The following is a 17,562-nucleotide window of genomic DNA, read 5'->3' as shown; positions in this document are numbered from 1 at the left end:
GCTGAGATCTAAATAGCCCATATTTTCTTTCTTACTTGGGGTTGGCCAACTTACTTTAGCTGGGGGCTACACATTAATTGTATATTTGTTTAATTGCCTCTGAGAACCAGGAGTTGTGGCAATGATCCTGTGATATTCCCAGTGGGAACAAGGCTGGAAGTTTTCACGTCTTTCTTGAAAAACAGAAATAATATGGAAGGTTGAAGCACCTATTTTCAGGTGCTTATTTTTTGGTTAAGTAAACAGAAATTGCAATACAGTACTGTCTAGGAGGACACAAGTAGCCACAGGTTGCTCTGATCTGCACTCTTGAGCAGCTCCTCAATTTAACATAATCTAAAATAATTGTGACATACTTTATAAACCTGTTGGGCCATACTTACTTGAACAGTTATATTACTTTAACAACTCGGTATATTTTGTTTTGTTTGTTGATTGAGAAAAGGGGAATCAGGAACTCTCTTAAAAAATAACTGGAAGGGATGGGAAAGATTGTTAGAGAAAGGCCTCCATCTGTACTTCCTAGGATGCCATTGTCCTGATTTGAAAATAATGCTTAGTTGTTCTTCATTTATTCATTTAAAACAGTTATATGTTGCCTTTTTTATTTGAAAGAAGAAAAAGTTAAGGGTATATACTATCATTCATAAAGCCTCTGAACTGAATTATGTTCAGTAAAAAAAATAAAAAGAAAGGCCTATGATTGTTCACATCTTTTGTGATAAGAGCAGCTTTGCTTTTCCAAGGAAAATTATTAAATAGTGGCACTAAATCAGCTTTTTCCAACTTTGTATCTTGTAGGTGCATGTCAATTCCTGTGACCATGAGAGCCATAAGGCGGAAGGCAGAGACAATCCAAGCAGACACACCAGCTTTGTCCCTCATCGCTGAGACAGTTGAAGACATGGTGAAGAAGAACCTGCCTCCTGCCAGCAGCCCAGGATATGGCATGACTACTGGCAACAACCCAATGAGTGGCACCACCACCCCAACCAGTAATTTCCCTGGTGGCCCCATCTCCACTCTATTCAGCATGAGCATGGGCATCAAAGAACGGCATGACTCAGTAGGACACGGGGAGGACTTCAGCAAAGTGTCTCAGAACCCCATTCTTACAAGTTTGCTGCAAATCACAGGCAATGTAGGCTCTACCATTGGCTCTAGTCCCACTCCTCCACACCACACACCTCCCCCTGTGTCATCTCCTGCAAGCAACACCAAGAACCATCCAATGCTTATGAATCTTTTGAAGGACAATCCTGCTCAAGATTTCTCAACACTTTATGGAAGCAGTCCACTTGAGAGGCAGAACTCCTCTTCTGGCTCTCCAAGGATAGAAATGGGACCGGGGGGCAACAAGCAAAAGAAGAAAAAATCACGTGTCCTAGTGGATAAACCAAAGCATCAAACTGAAGATGACTTTCAGAGAGAGCTGTTTTCCATGGATGTTGATTCCCAGAACCCTATATTTGATGTCAATATGACCACTGACACTTTAGATACCCCTCATATTACTCCAGCTCCCAGTCAGTGCAGCACCCCCCCAACAACCTATCCACAATCTATACCTCATGCCCAGCCCAGTATTCAGAGAATGGTCCGGCTCTCCAGTTCAGACAGCATTGGTGCTGATGTCACAGATATTCTTTCTGACATAGCAGAGGAAGCATCCAAACTGCCGAATATCAGTGAAGATTGTCCTCCTATTGGGACACCAGTAAGGGACTCATCCAGTTCAGGGCATTCCCAAAGTGCCCTTTTTGATCCAGATGTTTTTCAGTCAAACAACAGTGAAAATCCATATACTGATCCAGCCGACCTGATTGCTGATGCTACTGTAAGCCCAAACAGTGACTCTTCAAATCAGTTTTTCCCAGATGGAGTTGACTTCAATCCTGATCTCCTGAACAGCCAGAGCCAAAGCGGTTTTGGAGAAGAGTATTTTGATGATAGCAGCCAGAGTGGAGACGCTGATGACTTCAAGGGCTTTGCACCACAAACGATAAGTACTCTGGGTGTGCAAGTACTGGGGGGAGATGGAGGGGAGAGTAAGTTCAAGGCAAGCAGCCAAGCGGACACAGTCGACTTTAGTATTATCACTGCTGCCAGCAAGGCTCTGGGAGCCCCTGATGTATTGGAGCATCATAGTGGAAGCCAGAGCCCCTTACTGAGTATGGGAGAATTGGGGAAAGAGAAATCACAGAAGCGGGTCAAAGAGGGTAATGGATCTGGGAGTTCTTTAACGGGCCCTGGGCTGGATGGCAAGGGTGGAAAACGCAGTCGCACCCCATCCAGTGATGGAAAGAGTAAAGAAAAGGTCCAGAAGCGGAGGAAGGTGGAGCCAGAAGGCAAATCTCCTTCTCATAGTACATCCACCAGGCCTTTCACCCCACCAGCAAGCACAGGTGGCTCAAAATCTCCTGGAAGTTCAGGCAGGTCTCAAACACCCCCAGGGGTAGCTACTCCTCCCATCCCTAAAATCACCATCCAGATTCCCAAGGGAACAGTGACTGTTGGCAAACCTTCCCATGGGCAGTACACAAGCAGTGGCTCAGTCTCTTCTTTGAGCAGCAAAAGTCATCACAGTCATTCCTCCTCCTCTTCTTCGTCCTCTTCATCGTCGTCATCCTCTTCGTCTTCCTCATCGACGTCAGGCAAAATAAAGAGCAGCAAGTCGGATGGGTCTTCGGGGTCCAAGATGAGCGGCAGCCTCTACTCAGGCCAAGGCAGCTCTGGTTCAGGTCAGTCCAAAAGCTCCACCCAATCAGTGGGCAAGCCTGGGTCCTCCCCCATCACAAAACACGGCCTCAGCAGCGGCTCTGGAGGTACCAAGATCAAACCTCAAGGGAAGCCTTCATCGCTTATGAACCCTTCCATGAGTAAACCAAACATTTCTCCTTCTCATTCTAGACCCTCGGGCGGTTCTGACAAGCTGGCCTCTCCGATGAAACCTGTTCCAGGTACTCCCCCGTCATCTAAAGCAAAGTCCCCTATTAGTTCCGGTTCTGGAGGTTCACACATGTCTGGGACGGGATCAAGTTCAAGCATGAAGTCATCTTCAGGGATGGGATCTTCCAGTTCCATGTCCCAGAAGCCGCCTCCTTCTTCAACTTCTTCAATGGGATCTTCATCTTCCTTTTCATCTGGCAGCTCTTCCATGTCTTCATCTCAGAATCAGCACGGGAGTTCCAAAGGCAAGTCTCCAAGCCGAAACAAAAAGCCATCTCTGACTGCTGTCATCGACAAACTCAAGCATGGAGTTGTCACCAGCGGCCCCACAGGGGAAGACTCAGTGGATGGACAGATGGTCCAGAATTCCAGTTCATCAGGTCACTCCATGTCCTCCAAGCACAATCTGTCAGGAAATGAATTGCAGGGGAAACGAGAAAGAAGTGACAAGGAGAAATCCAAAGTCTCTGTTTCAGGAGGCTCCTCTGAGTCTTCCAAGAAAGCATCTGATTCAAAGAATGTTGGAAGCACTGGAGTGGCCAAAATCATCATCAGTAAACATGATGGCGGTTCTCCTAGTATTAAAGCCAAAGTTACTTTGCAAAAACCTGGGGAAGGAAGTGGGGATGGCTTAAGGTCTCAGATGTCATCTTCCAAAAATTATGGATCACCCCTGATAAGTGGATCTACTCCAAAGCATGAGCGTTGTTCTCCTAGCCACAGTAAGTCACCTGCATATACCCCCCAAAACATTGACAGTGAGAGTGAGTCTGGATCATCTATAGCAGAAAAATCCTATCAGAATAGCCCCAGCTCTGATGATGGAGTTAGGCCTCTTCCAGAATATAGCTCAGAAAAGCATAAGAAGCACAAAAAGGAAAAGAAGAAAGTGAAAGATAAAGACCGTGACAGGGATCGTGACAGAGAGAGAGACAAAAAGAAATCTCACAGCATTAAGCCAGAAAACTGGTCTAAATCTCCCATCTCTTCAGAACAGTCCCTATCTATGACAAGCAGTGCCATCCTTACATCAGACAGACCATCTAGGGCCAGCCCTGATTTCTTGATTGGGGAGGAAGATGATGATCTCATGGATGTTGCCCTGATAAGGAATTGAGAATATTTGTAAGTTGTGCGTGTGTATGTGTGTAGGATGTTTAATTTATGTTTTTAAAAAAAAATAAAATTGTGAGTACTGGTTCAAGTAAATCAAAGCTGATATGGAGAGCTAATGAACTCTGTGTGTGTGTGTGTGTTCGCATGCACGCGCTTTTGATAGATATAGACACACACACACATTGGAAGCCTGTCTAAGAGTCTCTGCCACAGGGAGAAGAAAAAAAGAAGCATCAAACTGGTTATAAGCTTGTCACTTGTTCGCAGAATTGCATTCCTCTAGGTAGAACGGAAACTTAGGCAGAGGATAAACATATTACCTATTTTAGTAGAAATAGATCTTTATTGCACCACTTTTATATTTCTATTTGGTGCTTAATTTTACCTTTTTTTTTTTTTTTAGGATTTAGGGCTTGGTTGGATTTTATTATTCATATTTGGGAGAGCTTTTCGTTAACAGATTATTGGAAGCAATTCAGTGCCTGATATTTCTCCAGTTCTTTTAGGTGCTGATGCATTTCCTGTTAAGAAAAAAACAATCATACAAATTTTGTGTTGAACAGATAGCACCATTTTTGGCATTCATCCAAAGGGTGAAGTATTTTGATATTGATGTGTTATACCTGTAAGGTAATTTGACTTAATCTTTGTGTTATAAAACTGAATTTTTAAGGAGTACCTATGAAACCTCTGTTGGCTTTCGTGCCTGTTTTCTGTGTAATAGTTACACAGTAAAGGCTAACACATAATGAGAAACAGAAAGGGATGGTTTTAGAAACTCTTGAATACAGAATTTAAACATCTCTGGTCTTTTAATTTTGTATGTATATAAAAAGCCACAAAGGAGAGAATTCTAATAGTAAGCATCGTATCCTTTTGCCCCAGTGGGTATATTTTCTTAACATTATGGGCAGAAATAGGAACAGAGTCCTCTCTGATATTTAGAGCCACTCTAGAAATGTAATATTCTTGGTCATATAGGAGGAGTCAACAGTACAGTATTCTAAAGTGTTGTTTTCGCTCCCAAAGAGTTTGGCCAGCTCATTGACTCCTGTCATGTTATTGGAACAACGCTGAAAGCAGCTAGAACTGAGGAGAAGCACCCTCATCTACAGAGTTACATTTTGTCATAGGCAGTGAACTGAGACTCCATAGACTTCCAACACACATTATGGATCTTCGTTTTACAACCTGTGCTCCTTTGTCTTCTATATTTTAACACTGACATTTGCCCAGTATTTTGGAAAATTGTGCAGCCCATTATCACATAGCACTCTCTGTTTGTATCTGGATTAGGCATCAGCAGTAGATGGCCATCTCTGTACTGATAGGTTTAGCTGTGGCATTAGGACCATGCATTCTAAATAAATAGATTTTTCCAAGGTATTATCTGGCTGGTCTACCCATCCTTGGATTCTATGTATTAATGAAATATAAGGCAGCTTTCACCCAACCCAGTGCCCTGCAGTGTACAAATCCTTACATTTCCAGCCAGCTAATTAAGACATCTGGTAGTTATAGCCCCAACGCTTCTGGCAGATGCCAGCTTGGATAAGACTGCTATAAGATACCATGGAGACAACACCAACTGCATTTTCTTTGAATTGCATTCTTGCTTGCTTGCTTTTCAGATTTAGAGCAAGTAACATTATTCTGTCCCTGCAGGAGGTTGATTGAGAATTGCACACAAGGCCTATGAAACATTAAGGAATGTTCAACTGATATTCCTTATATAGCACCATATTACAGAAGTGCAATTCTTTACTGGTCAGGTTGTCATCTGTTCAGTTTCTGTAGTAGTCTTTTTAACTGAGAAAGCAAGGTTCTGAGTAACAGCACATATGATTCTCCAAATGGAAGCTTCACTGTTTCAGGCCTTGTGAACAGCTTGCTATAATTCCGGATACAGTGTCTTATGTAGAGAACAGAGATTCTTTTTCATATATTTCTTGAAAATATATGCAGAGTGGTGATAAGCAAACATAATACAGTTGTTCCTTTAAATATTACAGTGTCTGACTTGGAGGAAAGAGATATTGGCTCTAGAACTATGATTTTATAAATTGGCATTAAAACAGTAACTGCTATCAGAGTCGTATATTCTCCATATATATTGAGTTGCCGAGACATGTGGGACAGAATAGGATACATTGTCTTTTTTTCTTTTGTATACGTTAGATTGAGCCAATGTGTTCACTCTAAAGCTTGCTATCGTATCAATAAACAGAATAATTTTTAACAGTATGTTTACTTGTTCACAATATTTTACAACCTTCAGTATTGTCAAACCAAGCATTAGAAGATAGGAAAGCTACATCTTTAAATCTCAGGTGCAGCTGCTTACAGACTGGTTTTTGTTTTTGTTTTTCATGTAAATAATATGACCTGTACTTTCACTCTATGAACAATTTTTGTAAAGACTGCTTCCTGTGACAGGTAGGGCAAGGAGTATACTGTAATAAGTTTTAGCTTCTTGGAAAGTATTTTAAACTGTATGTTGGTTTTTACATGCAAATAAATTTGTTTGGTAGAAATATTTGCCTCATTTTGATTATTGCATTTTTTAAATGTCAGTGTCTACCTGGAGGAAGTTTTAGCTGCTTCGGAAAGAGTCTGTTGAAATCTTGACAAGTATCATATTTAAAATTAACCGGAAGGTGTGAATAATTATAGATTTTCACAGTCCCCATCAATATTATATTGGAAAACAAATTATCCATCTGTAGATCCTGATCAGTAAACATGATATATACTGTGTGCACAATTATTAGGCAAGTGAGTATTTTGACCATATCATCATTTTTATGCATATTTTCCACCTCCAAGCTATATAAACCTGAATGCTTATTGGCTATAAGCATATCAGGTGATGTGTATTTGTGTAATAAGGCAGGGTGTGGCCTAAGGAGATCAACACCCTATATCAAGGTGTGCATAACTATTGTTGTTTATTCGTTTAGTCGCTTCCGACTCTTCGTGACTTCATGGACAAGCCCACGCCAGAGCTTCCTGTCGGTCGTCAACACCCCCAGCTCCCCCAGGGACGAGTCCGTCACCTCTAGAATATCATCCATCCACCTTGCCCTTGGTCGGCCCCTCTTCCTTTTGCCCTCCACTCTCCCTAGCATCAGCATCTTCTCCAGGGTGTCCTGTCTTCTCATTATGTGGCCAAAGTATTTCAGGCCAAAGTATTAATTATTAGGCGGCAGCTTTTCCTCAGGCAAAATGGGCCAAAGAAGAGATTTAACTGACTCTGAAAAGTCAAAAATTGTAAAAAGTCTTTCAGAGGGATGCAGCACTCTTGAAATTGCTAAGATATTGGGGCGTGACCACACAACCATCAAACGGTTTGTCGCAAATAGTCAACAGGGTCGCAAGAAACATGTTGAGAAAAAAAGACACAAATTAACTGCCAAAGATTTGAGAAGAATCAAACGTGAAGCTACCAGGAACCCATTATCCTCCAGTGCTGTCATATTCCAGAACTGCAACCTACCTGGAGTGCCCAGAAGTACAAGGTGTTCAGTGCTCAGAGACATGGCCAAGGTAAGGAAGGCTGAAACTCGACCACCACTGAACAAGACACATAAGTTGAAACGGCAAGACTGGGCCAAGAAATATCTGAAGACAGATTTTTCAAAGGTTTTACGGACTGATGAGATGAGAGTGACTCTTGATGGACCAGATGGATGGGCCTGTGGCTGGATCAGTAACAGGCACAAAGCTCCACTTCGACTCAGACACCAGCAAGGTGGAGGTGGGGTACTGGTATGGGCCAGTATTATTAAAGATGAGCTAGTTGGACCTTTTCGGGTTGAAGATGGACTCAAAATCAACTCCCAAACCTACTGCCAGTTTTTAGAAGACACCTTCTTCAAGCAGTGGTACAGGAAAAAGTCTGCATCTTTCAAAAAGACCATGTTTCTGCAGGACAATGCTCCATCACATGCATCAAAGTACTCCACTGCGTGGCTAGCGAGTAAAGGCCTCAAAGATGAAAGAATACTGACATGGCCCCCTTCCTCACCTGACCTAAACCCTATTGAGAACTTGTGGGCCCTTCTCAAACGGGAGATGTACGGTGAAGGAAAACAGTACACCTCTCTGAACAGTGTCTGGGAGGCTGCGGTTGCTGCTGCACAAAAAGTTGGTTGTCAACAGATCAAGAAACTGACAGACTCCATGAATGGAAGGCTTATGACTGTTATTGCAAAGAAGGGTGGCTATATTGGTCACTGATTTTTTGTTTGAAATGTCAGAAATGTTTATTTGTAAATTTTGAGTTTTGTTTATTCTCACTTTAACAGATGAAAATAAATGAGTGAGATGGGGGAATTTTCGTTTTTCATTTAGTTGCATAATAATTCTGCACACTAATAGTTGCCCAATAACTGTGCACACATAGATATGCTCCTATGAAAGCCAAAACCTCACTTTTACTTTCTTAAATATTCAGGTTTGAGGTTTATTAACATTTTGGATTGACCAACAGCACTGTAGTTGTTCAATAATGAAATTCATCTTCAAAAATACAACTTGCCTAATTGTGCATGCAGTGTAATTACAAATCCTGCTTCGCTTGATTATTTGGGGGCTCGTGGCAATAAGATGTGTGGCATTCATTCTGCTACAAAGCTAAAACAAAATTCAAGGAGAGTATGCAAAGAATTGGCTTCCTTTTTTTAATAAGAATTTTATTAATTTTATTAAGTTTCAAGCAAAACTACAGAAAAACAAAAAACTGCAAAGAAAAAAAAACTAAAGAGTAGAAGCACAAGAGAAAATTTTTCAAAATTACAAAAAGAGGTGACTTCCGACTTTTAACAGCAAGGATAGAAAACAATTTTCCATAATCAATCCCTTACTCTATATTAAACCAAAATCACATTATTTCTATAAATCATTCCGTTGGCACATTATAAAAATCACTAAATACAGTTGCTCCCTCCCCTTATATTGATAGATATATAGACACACACACACACCCCTCCTAATCAACTCCCCCCCGATAACATTTATTTCCTACTACTATATATTCCTGTCTACTATAATAAAGATCAAACTAAAAAAAGATATAGATTGTCTGCCATTACACTTGATAATACAATTTTAATAATCACATTAAACCCAAAACCAGACATTTTTTATTATACCTTAATAATCTTAATCAAAATTCTTAAAAGATAAATGAAATCATCCAAACCCTAAAAGCAGTCCAGATAAATATTCTTAAACCCTTATCCCACTTCAAAATAAACCAGAATATTTACATATCCCCACAATGCATACAGAGCTTTTTTCTTAAAAAAAATCAAACAGCCCAACTGCCCCCTCAAAAACTCCAACTTCTCTTCAGGAGACCTCCCATACATAATAACCCCTTCTTTTCCATGTGTTCCATCAGAAGATCAATTTCACTTATGGTTTGCAACTCGATCTCTCCCTTTAATTTCTTCAACCTGACTATCCAATCTTCATCCAGCATTTCAACAGAAGTCCTGATCTCTCTCAGAAGAGACATTTCTGTTGCTGTTAAATTCCTCAGTTTCATCCACAACATGCCTAATCAGATGACACATTGTAGACCTCATGTTTTCCACAATGTCCTGAATGTCTTGCATAAAGACTTGGTAGGAATCAGAATCTGTTTAAAATCTCAGTGGAAGTGTCAGGCCCAAGAATGACAAGTCAGTGCATTCAAAATTCCAGTTCGTTATTTGCTCTCACCATACAGACAGAATCTTGCCAGACTAAAGCTACTCTAACTGACCTAAGGGGAAATAACCTGGGAGACTCTAGGGCGGGGCTATCCTGAACTTCTTTGTTCTCCCACCATTGCTCTCCAGACTGTGAATCCTCTTATATCCTTGGAATGTGCTCCCTCCTTCCTGAGAACCAGTGACAGCACCAAAATCCACCACAGGAAGTCAGAGAAAGTCTGTTTAAAATCATGTCTCACACAGTTGAATATAGCACCCCCTAGGAGCTTAACCAGCAAAAGTTGAAAATATGAAAGAATTCCAGCATGTGTTTACACAAGCAAAAGTGAGATATGCGGACAATTCCCCAGGGAAATTAGAAGCAGAAAACTGAAAGTTCAAAACAGCCGATTCAATGTATAGGAAAATGCTAATATCTTCAAATTTAGTACAAAAATAATAACAGGGAAACAATTATTTACTCTCAATCCTCAATATTTGGATGGAAAACAAAGTCCAAAACTTAAAAAGATACTTGAAAAAAATTGATCCCAAAAATAACGATAAGCACCAAGAGAACCTGTTTCTCCTTGCTGCAGAAAGCCTCTCTTAGATATGCATACTTAAATAAAAATTGGGTGATTTAGAAATGGGGTGGCCAGTCTTAGTGTCCCTTTAAGGCTACAGCATGGCTTGAAAAATGTTAACATCCCAGCCTCCCGGGTAGCCTTACCAGTCAAGCACGAATGCTGTTTGCAATCTGGCTGCAAGTAGCCATCTGGAGGACAAATGGGGTGATTCCAGGTGTTTTCCTTTTTCTGGAAAAACACTCCTGGGCTTCAGAAAAAAACTGCCTGAGCCCGAAAAAACTGCCACATTGTCAGTTCCGCCCGCTGAGCCCACGGGCACAGGTGTTCAGTCCACCATGTCCCCACCAGAAGTCAAGAATTGGCTTCCTGTTAATAGCTCCATATTCTCTTTCCATCGCAGTTTGTCTTAAAGACCTTTGTTTCATTCAGTAAAGGGACTTCACTCTACCAATAATACCACTGGATATCCTCTCACTATTATTCTGGCTAGCAAGTCCAAGTTTATTCAGAACTTAATATCTCAGATTACATATTGGGAGAAAACAGCTGGCAGTAGCTTCATAAGCCAAGGTTTCCATTCTAGCTAGCTGTATCTCAACACTTGGAGGCTGTAAGTGGGGAGACATCATGCTTATATAGCCCTGCCTGAACAAGGTTATAACATAAGAAAGATAATAAATTGTGAGCCTGAAGCCTATAGCAATAACAAGGGACAAGTGGCAAGTATTCCTCTGATGTCAACATGGGAAGCCTTGAGCCCATTATGTGGTGTGGGCAGAGGTACCCTTGATTATATATAAAAATTATTAAATGTTTTTACATATTGAACATATCTGCATATAAGCCCATTTGCGGATAAGCCGGCCCTTGAAATTTTCCATGTTTTACTTTTGATAATTGGTTTATCCATGGGTGGCATATTTTTCATGGTATTTTAGTTAAAAATTTGAGGGTCTGCTTAGCCATGGATGTGCTTATAGGTGAGTATATATGGGAAATACTGTCAGTCCAGACAGAAAGCATGCCTAAATGAACTAATTCTACTTTATTGTAAGGTTACATTAACAGAATCTTGCATGTCTGAAGGTCTATTTCTCCCCCCTCACCTTTACAGCCCAAGAAACTAAGGGGGGTCCTTCTGAGATGTTTGCCATGCCCACATTCCTTCTGTGGGCTAAGCTGCCTCTTAACCAACCATTTCCCTGACTGTGGCTCTTCCCCCATCACCTAAGGTCATTCCCACATAGCATTACATATATGGGTACTTTAAAAAAATATTACTGTATATACTTGCAGATAAGCTCATCCCTGGATAAGCCAAACTCAGTTTTGGGGTGGGTGGGTATTTTGGCACCTAAAAGTCTCAGCTTATCCATGACTACATACATGATATTGGATTTCTGCTCAATTACTATAATAAAGATTTGAGAAGAAAAAAGCTCAAGAATTGAACCTTTGTTTCATTATAAGTAGGGCTTTCATTTTATACTTTGTAGTTGCTAGAATCCCTTCTTAGCAGCTTTCATCTTTGCAGTAAACTTTTTTATAAGAGACTTGTCTCCCTGAATCACTATCTGCTCAACTTGGGCCTGTACTTCATTCAGCCATGGTACAAAATCGTGGCTCCATTACATGGATTATGAGAACGCATCACACCTGAAGGATAAACATTAATATATGATCAGGGTTATGAAACATGCTTTACCTTTTGCTTTTTTTTTGTACCTTGTATGAACCAAAATGCAATTGTTTATCATGGCTTTTGGTTTTAAACACAGTATGTTAATCCTGCAATTTCACTTTATCTCACTTTGAAATAGCTTATGCAAACCCGACAGCTCCATGCCACTATCTGCTGAAGGAAATTAAATTACTTTTTCTTGTCCATTCATAACAGCTTTCCGTGTATTTGTTTGTTTATGCAACTTCTTTGTGATCTCAGTTACACTCAAGACTAAACAGTTCACAAGTCCAATGGTACACTTAATCAATACAACAATAACAACCCAGTACAATAATAGGTCCTTGTTTAACATTCATTTATGGTGTCACATCTCTCTCAGACATCTACTTCCTAAAATGTTATGGAATAGACTTTAACACACCTCTAGAAGATCATGAGAAGGGGCCATTCTTGCTGGGGGGAGGGGTTGACAAGCTTCCACACTCTCTCCTGCCAGGCATCCCCGAAAGACTCTCAGGAACTTTCTGCACACACTGAGCAGAAAGCCAGTCAAACCTTTGGCAGCTCATTAGACTTCAACAAGATTCTCACAGAAACTTCTTTAACCACTTTATTGAAAAAGGGAAAAGACAGTGTAATGTGACATAAATCTGGATGACAATTTTAGGATTCCATTTATCTTTGAGTTTGCTAGGGGAGGGCTTTTTTTCATTTTCTTGGTAACCACTCTTTGATGAACAGGAGATGGAGCTCTTTTCTAGATTAGGGAGGAATCTCCAGATACTCTGAACCTGTGGTGTTTTCAACAACTCCCTCCTTTTTCCCAGGCTCAGAGAAGACCATTACACAGATTCTGTTCAGAACAGATGGTCTCAAAGATACCAAAGTCCCAAACCATATAGGGCTTTATAGATAATAATTGGATGTTATTACCTACGTAATAGATAATAAGGTAGGGCAATTGCCTGTATAATAGGTAATTATATAGGATATTTACCTATATAATGGAGGTTGTGAGATTCCTTCAAGGACTTGCTTTGTACTGCAGTGCATGAGAGATTATGGGAAAGCCGCAAGAGAGTCAGTTGAATGCTAATTTTAGAAAATGAAACTCAGTCCAGCTGCTGAGAGAAGTGGGAAAAAGTGTTTCAAAGAGACTCTGCCTTAATTAACTCACTATAACTGGGGCTGGGAAATTCCTATTAGAGTTTGCAAGATTCTGAATTCACCCTAGACTAACATTAAATAGTCTTCATTGAAGTCCATGTTGTTCTTGCCCTCTTTATCTTGCCAGTTACATGGGACTTGACCTAGGAGAATTGGTGTTGGGTCTGGAGCAACAAATGGTTGATCTAACAGTACAGAGAGATCTACAAGCATACTGTAATGTAGTCAACGATGCAGTGAGCACAATGCAGCACTCACCATTACCATTTATTTCACTTGTACGAAAGGCAATACCAGAGCCAGTCTGGGAAGTAACTAGGACTAACATCACTGGTAGAGCTGGGCTTCCTGGATCAGTGGCTGTATTTAAAGTAGGAGGCTCACCAGGGTGACATGGGGAGCTGACAGATGACTCCACCTGAAGTGGGAGGACTTCCTAACCTGGAGCACTGGTGGGAGGGTGCTGTGAGATGTAGAGGCTTTCTAGGATTTTATAGGGTTTGGGTTTTGTAACACAGAAAAAATATTTGGGCAGAGAGCCAATGTGGGATTGTCAGATTGCTGGCCTCCACAGATTATGAGTAGAATGAGTGTAGTTTGTTGGTAGCCCATGGTCATGGAAATGTACTGTAGTAGTACGGAGAGTGGCACATCCTTATTATAAAATGCCAAGTACCATATGGCAGGAGTCATCCAGTATGTTGCTCTCTACTTCCTGCATAGCAGTTCCATTCCTCTCCTCAGTCATAGTGGTTGATTACTTCAGCCTCAAGTTGGTGATGATATATGCCATATCCATAATTGATCTGGTAGAAGATGAACAGTCTGACCTAGCATACATTACTGAAACTTGGTTTGCTGAGATTGCTAACATCACTTTCTCAAAGATCTGCCTTCCAAAATTTCAGGTCCTTCATCAACTTCAATAGCAGGACCAGCAAGAGGGGATGGAAGAATCTCTTTATGAGGCCCTGGGTCTAATCTCAGAATTGGTGTTGGAATCACCTCACCTGTTGATATTAGGTGATTTCAATCTCCAACTGTCTGGATCTGGGAAGTCTTAGTAGTTCATGGCAACCATAGGCTTGTCCCAGGTATGTCAGGTCCAGCATATACAGATGATCCTACATTTGGTCTTGTGTTTCCCTCACACAGTTATTTAGTGATCCAGAGATGGAAGACATAATATCTAACCCTTTGCTATGCTCAGATCTGTTTCTGGTCCAGATGAGATTGGCTGCCACCCGTGACCTCCACAAGGCAATCAGGCCATTTAGAATGGCCTACTTCAAGGTCTTATGGATTAGAAGGATTCTGCTAGCCATTTGAGGAATATCTCAACAACCTGATCAGCAGTTCTGTCAACTGCCTACTTAGCTGCTAGCAGCAGGAGGTGGCACTGGCTCTTGATGTGATTATTCCCAAGCAGACTCTGGTTGCTGATCCAGGTTGTTTCCTGGGCTATTGTGGAGTTCCAGGAAATGTTGAGACAGAAATGATGCCTGCAATCAAAGTCACTCAGATTCATGAACATATTCTCTTCATGGGCAGAATCCATGGTAGTGACTGGGGCGATGCCCTGCCATATTAAGTTGGAATTCCTTTTGGCTTGTGAATTCCAGTGAAGTGGATAGAGTGCTTGTTAATGTGTCCTCTTCCACTTGTGGGCTGGATCGATGCCATCTTAGCTCTTGCAAAAGATGGGAGTGTCAGGTCAGCTAGATCTGGGAGGTGATCTATGCCTTGCTTCATTCTCTTGAGGCCTTGAAGGAGCCTGTACCATACCTCCTCTTTAAGAGACCCTCCCTTGATTCAGTTGTATTGGACAATTATTGCCCTGTTTCCAATCTTTCCTTTTTAGGAAAAATTGTTGAGGCTGAAGTGAGAATGCAAATACAGAGCACTCTAGAGGAAGTGAATTACCTGGACCCTTTTCAGTCTGGGTTCAGGCCTGGACATGGGACAAAAACTGCATTGGTCTCACCACCTGCCAACGTGCTCCACATGCAGCTCCTTTAAAGGCCACCCAGAAACTGCAGTTGGGACAAAATGCAGCAGCACTAGACACTACCATTATACCAGTGCTGCTGATTCTGCATTGATTGCCAGTAGGTTTCCAGGTGGGGTTTAAATGCCATTTGTAACCTATAAAGCTCTATATACCTTCAGGTCTGCTTCCTTCAAGTAGAATCAACCCATCCAACAAACATCATGGGAAAAATTGCTTATAATTTCCCACTACCATGAGATCAAGGGGGCTGAGGTCAGGAGGAAGTGCTTCTCTGTTATGGCCCCTGTGCTATAGAATAGTCTTCTCTTGGTAGTCAACTATACACCCAAACTGTTGGCTTTCTGCCAATATATTAAGGCAGAACTTACAAAGGACATTTTAACTAGCTAAGATAACACCATAGAAGTTCATCATATGTTGCTCCTGTTTTAGATTAAAGCTGATTGTTGATTTTAACTCTATTATTATTTTACTATATTTTAGAAATTTAAAAGGCCACCTAATTCTACAACTACTCTGGGCTCTGTACAGTAAAAACAAATCCTATAGTACAGTTAAAGAAAACACCCAAAAGTGGGAAGAAAAACAATAATTAAAAGACAAACACAGCAAGACCCATCATCCACTCTAACCCGACACGTGGGGAAAGAGCAAGGTTTTCAGAGCTGTTTTGAACATGGCCAGGGTGGGAGCCAGACATATATTGGGGTGAGATGATGTTGAAACAGAGAAGACGTGCTTCCTAGGCCCTATCAGGTGACACTGGCTGGGACCTAGAGCATGCCAACTCTGCCTAACAGTACAGGCTAGACCAGTGTTTCTCAACCTCAGCAACTTGAAGATGTGTGGACTTCAACTCCAAGAATTTCTGGCTGGGGGAATTCTGGGAGTTGAAGACCACATATTTTCAGGTTGCTGAGGTTGAGAAACACTGGACTAGACAGAAGCCATGGAAAATAGATGGTCCTTTAGATAACCAGGCCCTATGCCATAATATTATTATATATATTGAATTGCACAGTAGGTATTTTATGTTTTTGTATGCTACCAAGAGTCACATGATTGTAGTGGTTTAAAAATCTGATGAATAGATAAATAACCAGCACTTTCAGGCACACTCAGAAACATACTGGCAGCCAATGCAGCTTCCATACCAATGGTGTCACTGGCCTGAATTGAAAGCACATGGGCAGCTGCATTTTGTGCAAGCTGAAGTTTCCAATTGCTTTTCACAAACAAGCCCATATAAAACAAATTACAGTAATCCAACAGACAGGTGAAAAGGCATGAATGACTGTACTGTCAGTCCCCAGTCTAGGAAAGGCTGCAACTGGCACTCTCATCAAAGCTCAATTAAAGTTCTCCTAGCCACAACCTGTCCTCCAGCAGGAGGCATGAGTCCAGGAAGACACCCACAGCTGCAAGCCTGCACTTTTAGGGGGAGCACAATCTATCTAAAGTCAAAGTTGGTACAGTCCTAGAATTGGTAGACGTCTGGATTAACAGCTACTCCATCCTGGTTGTGTTCAGTCTGAGCCTGTTTCTCCCCATCCAGGCCCTGACAGCCCCGATACTAGATCATGATTTCCACTGAATCTCCTACTTGGACTTATGTGGAGGCATACAACTGGGCATCATCCACATACTGATGCAACCTTATCCTGAATTGACAGATGCCTTCACCCCGTGGCTTCATGTCACTTTTGAACAAAATGGGGGAGAGGACTGAGCCCTGGGGTATTTCATATAGGAGTGCCTGCGGGCTAAACCTCTGTTTCCGCATAACCACCAACTGGAATCGTCCACTTTAAAAGAAGCAGAACCACTGCAATAGAGTTCCCCATCTCTCAACCCTTGCAGTCAGAGATGCAACTGGGGGAGGGGGCATGCGGGGCATATGCCCCAGGCACCACGCTGGGGGGGGGGCACCAAAATGGGTGTAGAATCCATATTTGCCCCGGGTGACACAGACCCTAGTTGCAGGCCTGCTTGCAGTTGACCCAGAAGAATATTGTAAAAGATCCAGCAGGACAAGGTTGATCATTCTCTTTCCATTCAAATCCTACCACAGATCATCCCTGAGAGTGACCAGTGTGGTTTCCATCCCATATTCAGACCTGCATCCTGGTTGCCAATGATTCAGATCTGCTCTTCCAGACATCTTTGTAATTGCCATCCTACCACCTTCTCCACAACCTTCCATATAAGGAGACTGAGTAGAATGTGCAACCATTTTTGTTCCTTAAATATTAACAACAAGAACCAATATACTTGGGTCCACTCTATCTAATCCACTAGGTCAGACTGGGTAGCAGAAGGTGAGAAGGATACAATGACTCATGGCAC

The 17,562-nt window shown here is 41.6% G+C and overlaps 1 protein-coding gene across 3 annotated transcripts in view; it reads left to right on the top strand.

Annotated features, from left to right (window-relative positions):
• Positions 1 to 17,562, top strand: part of MED1 (mediator complex subunit 1) — a 249,068-nt gene that overhangs the window by 22,566 nt on the left and 208,940 nt on the right. Inside the window, exons 17-18 of one of the 3 annotated variants that reach the window (XM_063300631.1) lie at positions 802 to 2,741; positions 2,911 to 3,076. In XM_063300631.1, coding sequence (XP_063156701.1) covers positions 802 to 2,741; positions 2,911 to 2,948 — 1,978 coding nt within the window. In that variant the 3' untranslated portion in view covers positions 2,949 to 3,076. Of the gene's footprint in view, positions 1 to 801; positions 6,602 to 17,562 lie in introns of those variants that run through there. The other 2 variants (XR_010067799.1, XM_063300630.1) reach the window with 2 other exon arrangements.

Source organism: Candoia aspera, chromosome 4, assembly GCF_035149785.1.
Source record: "Candoia aspera isolate rCanAsp1 chromosome 4, rCanAsp1.hap2, whole genome shotgun sequence".
Lineage (NCBI taxonomy): Eukaryota > Metazoa > Chordata > Lepidosauria > Squamata > Boidae > Candoia > Candoia aspera.
This window is presented reverse-complemented; position numbering and strand designations above follow the sequence as displayed.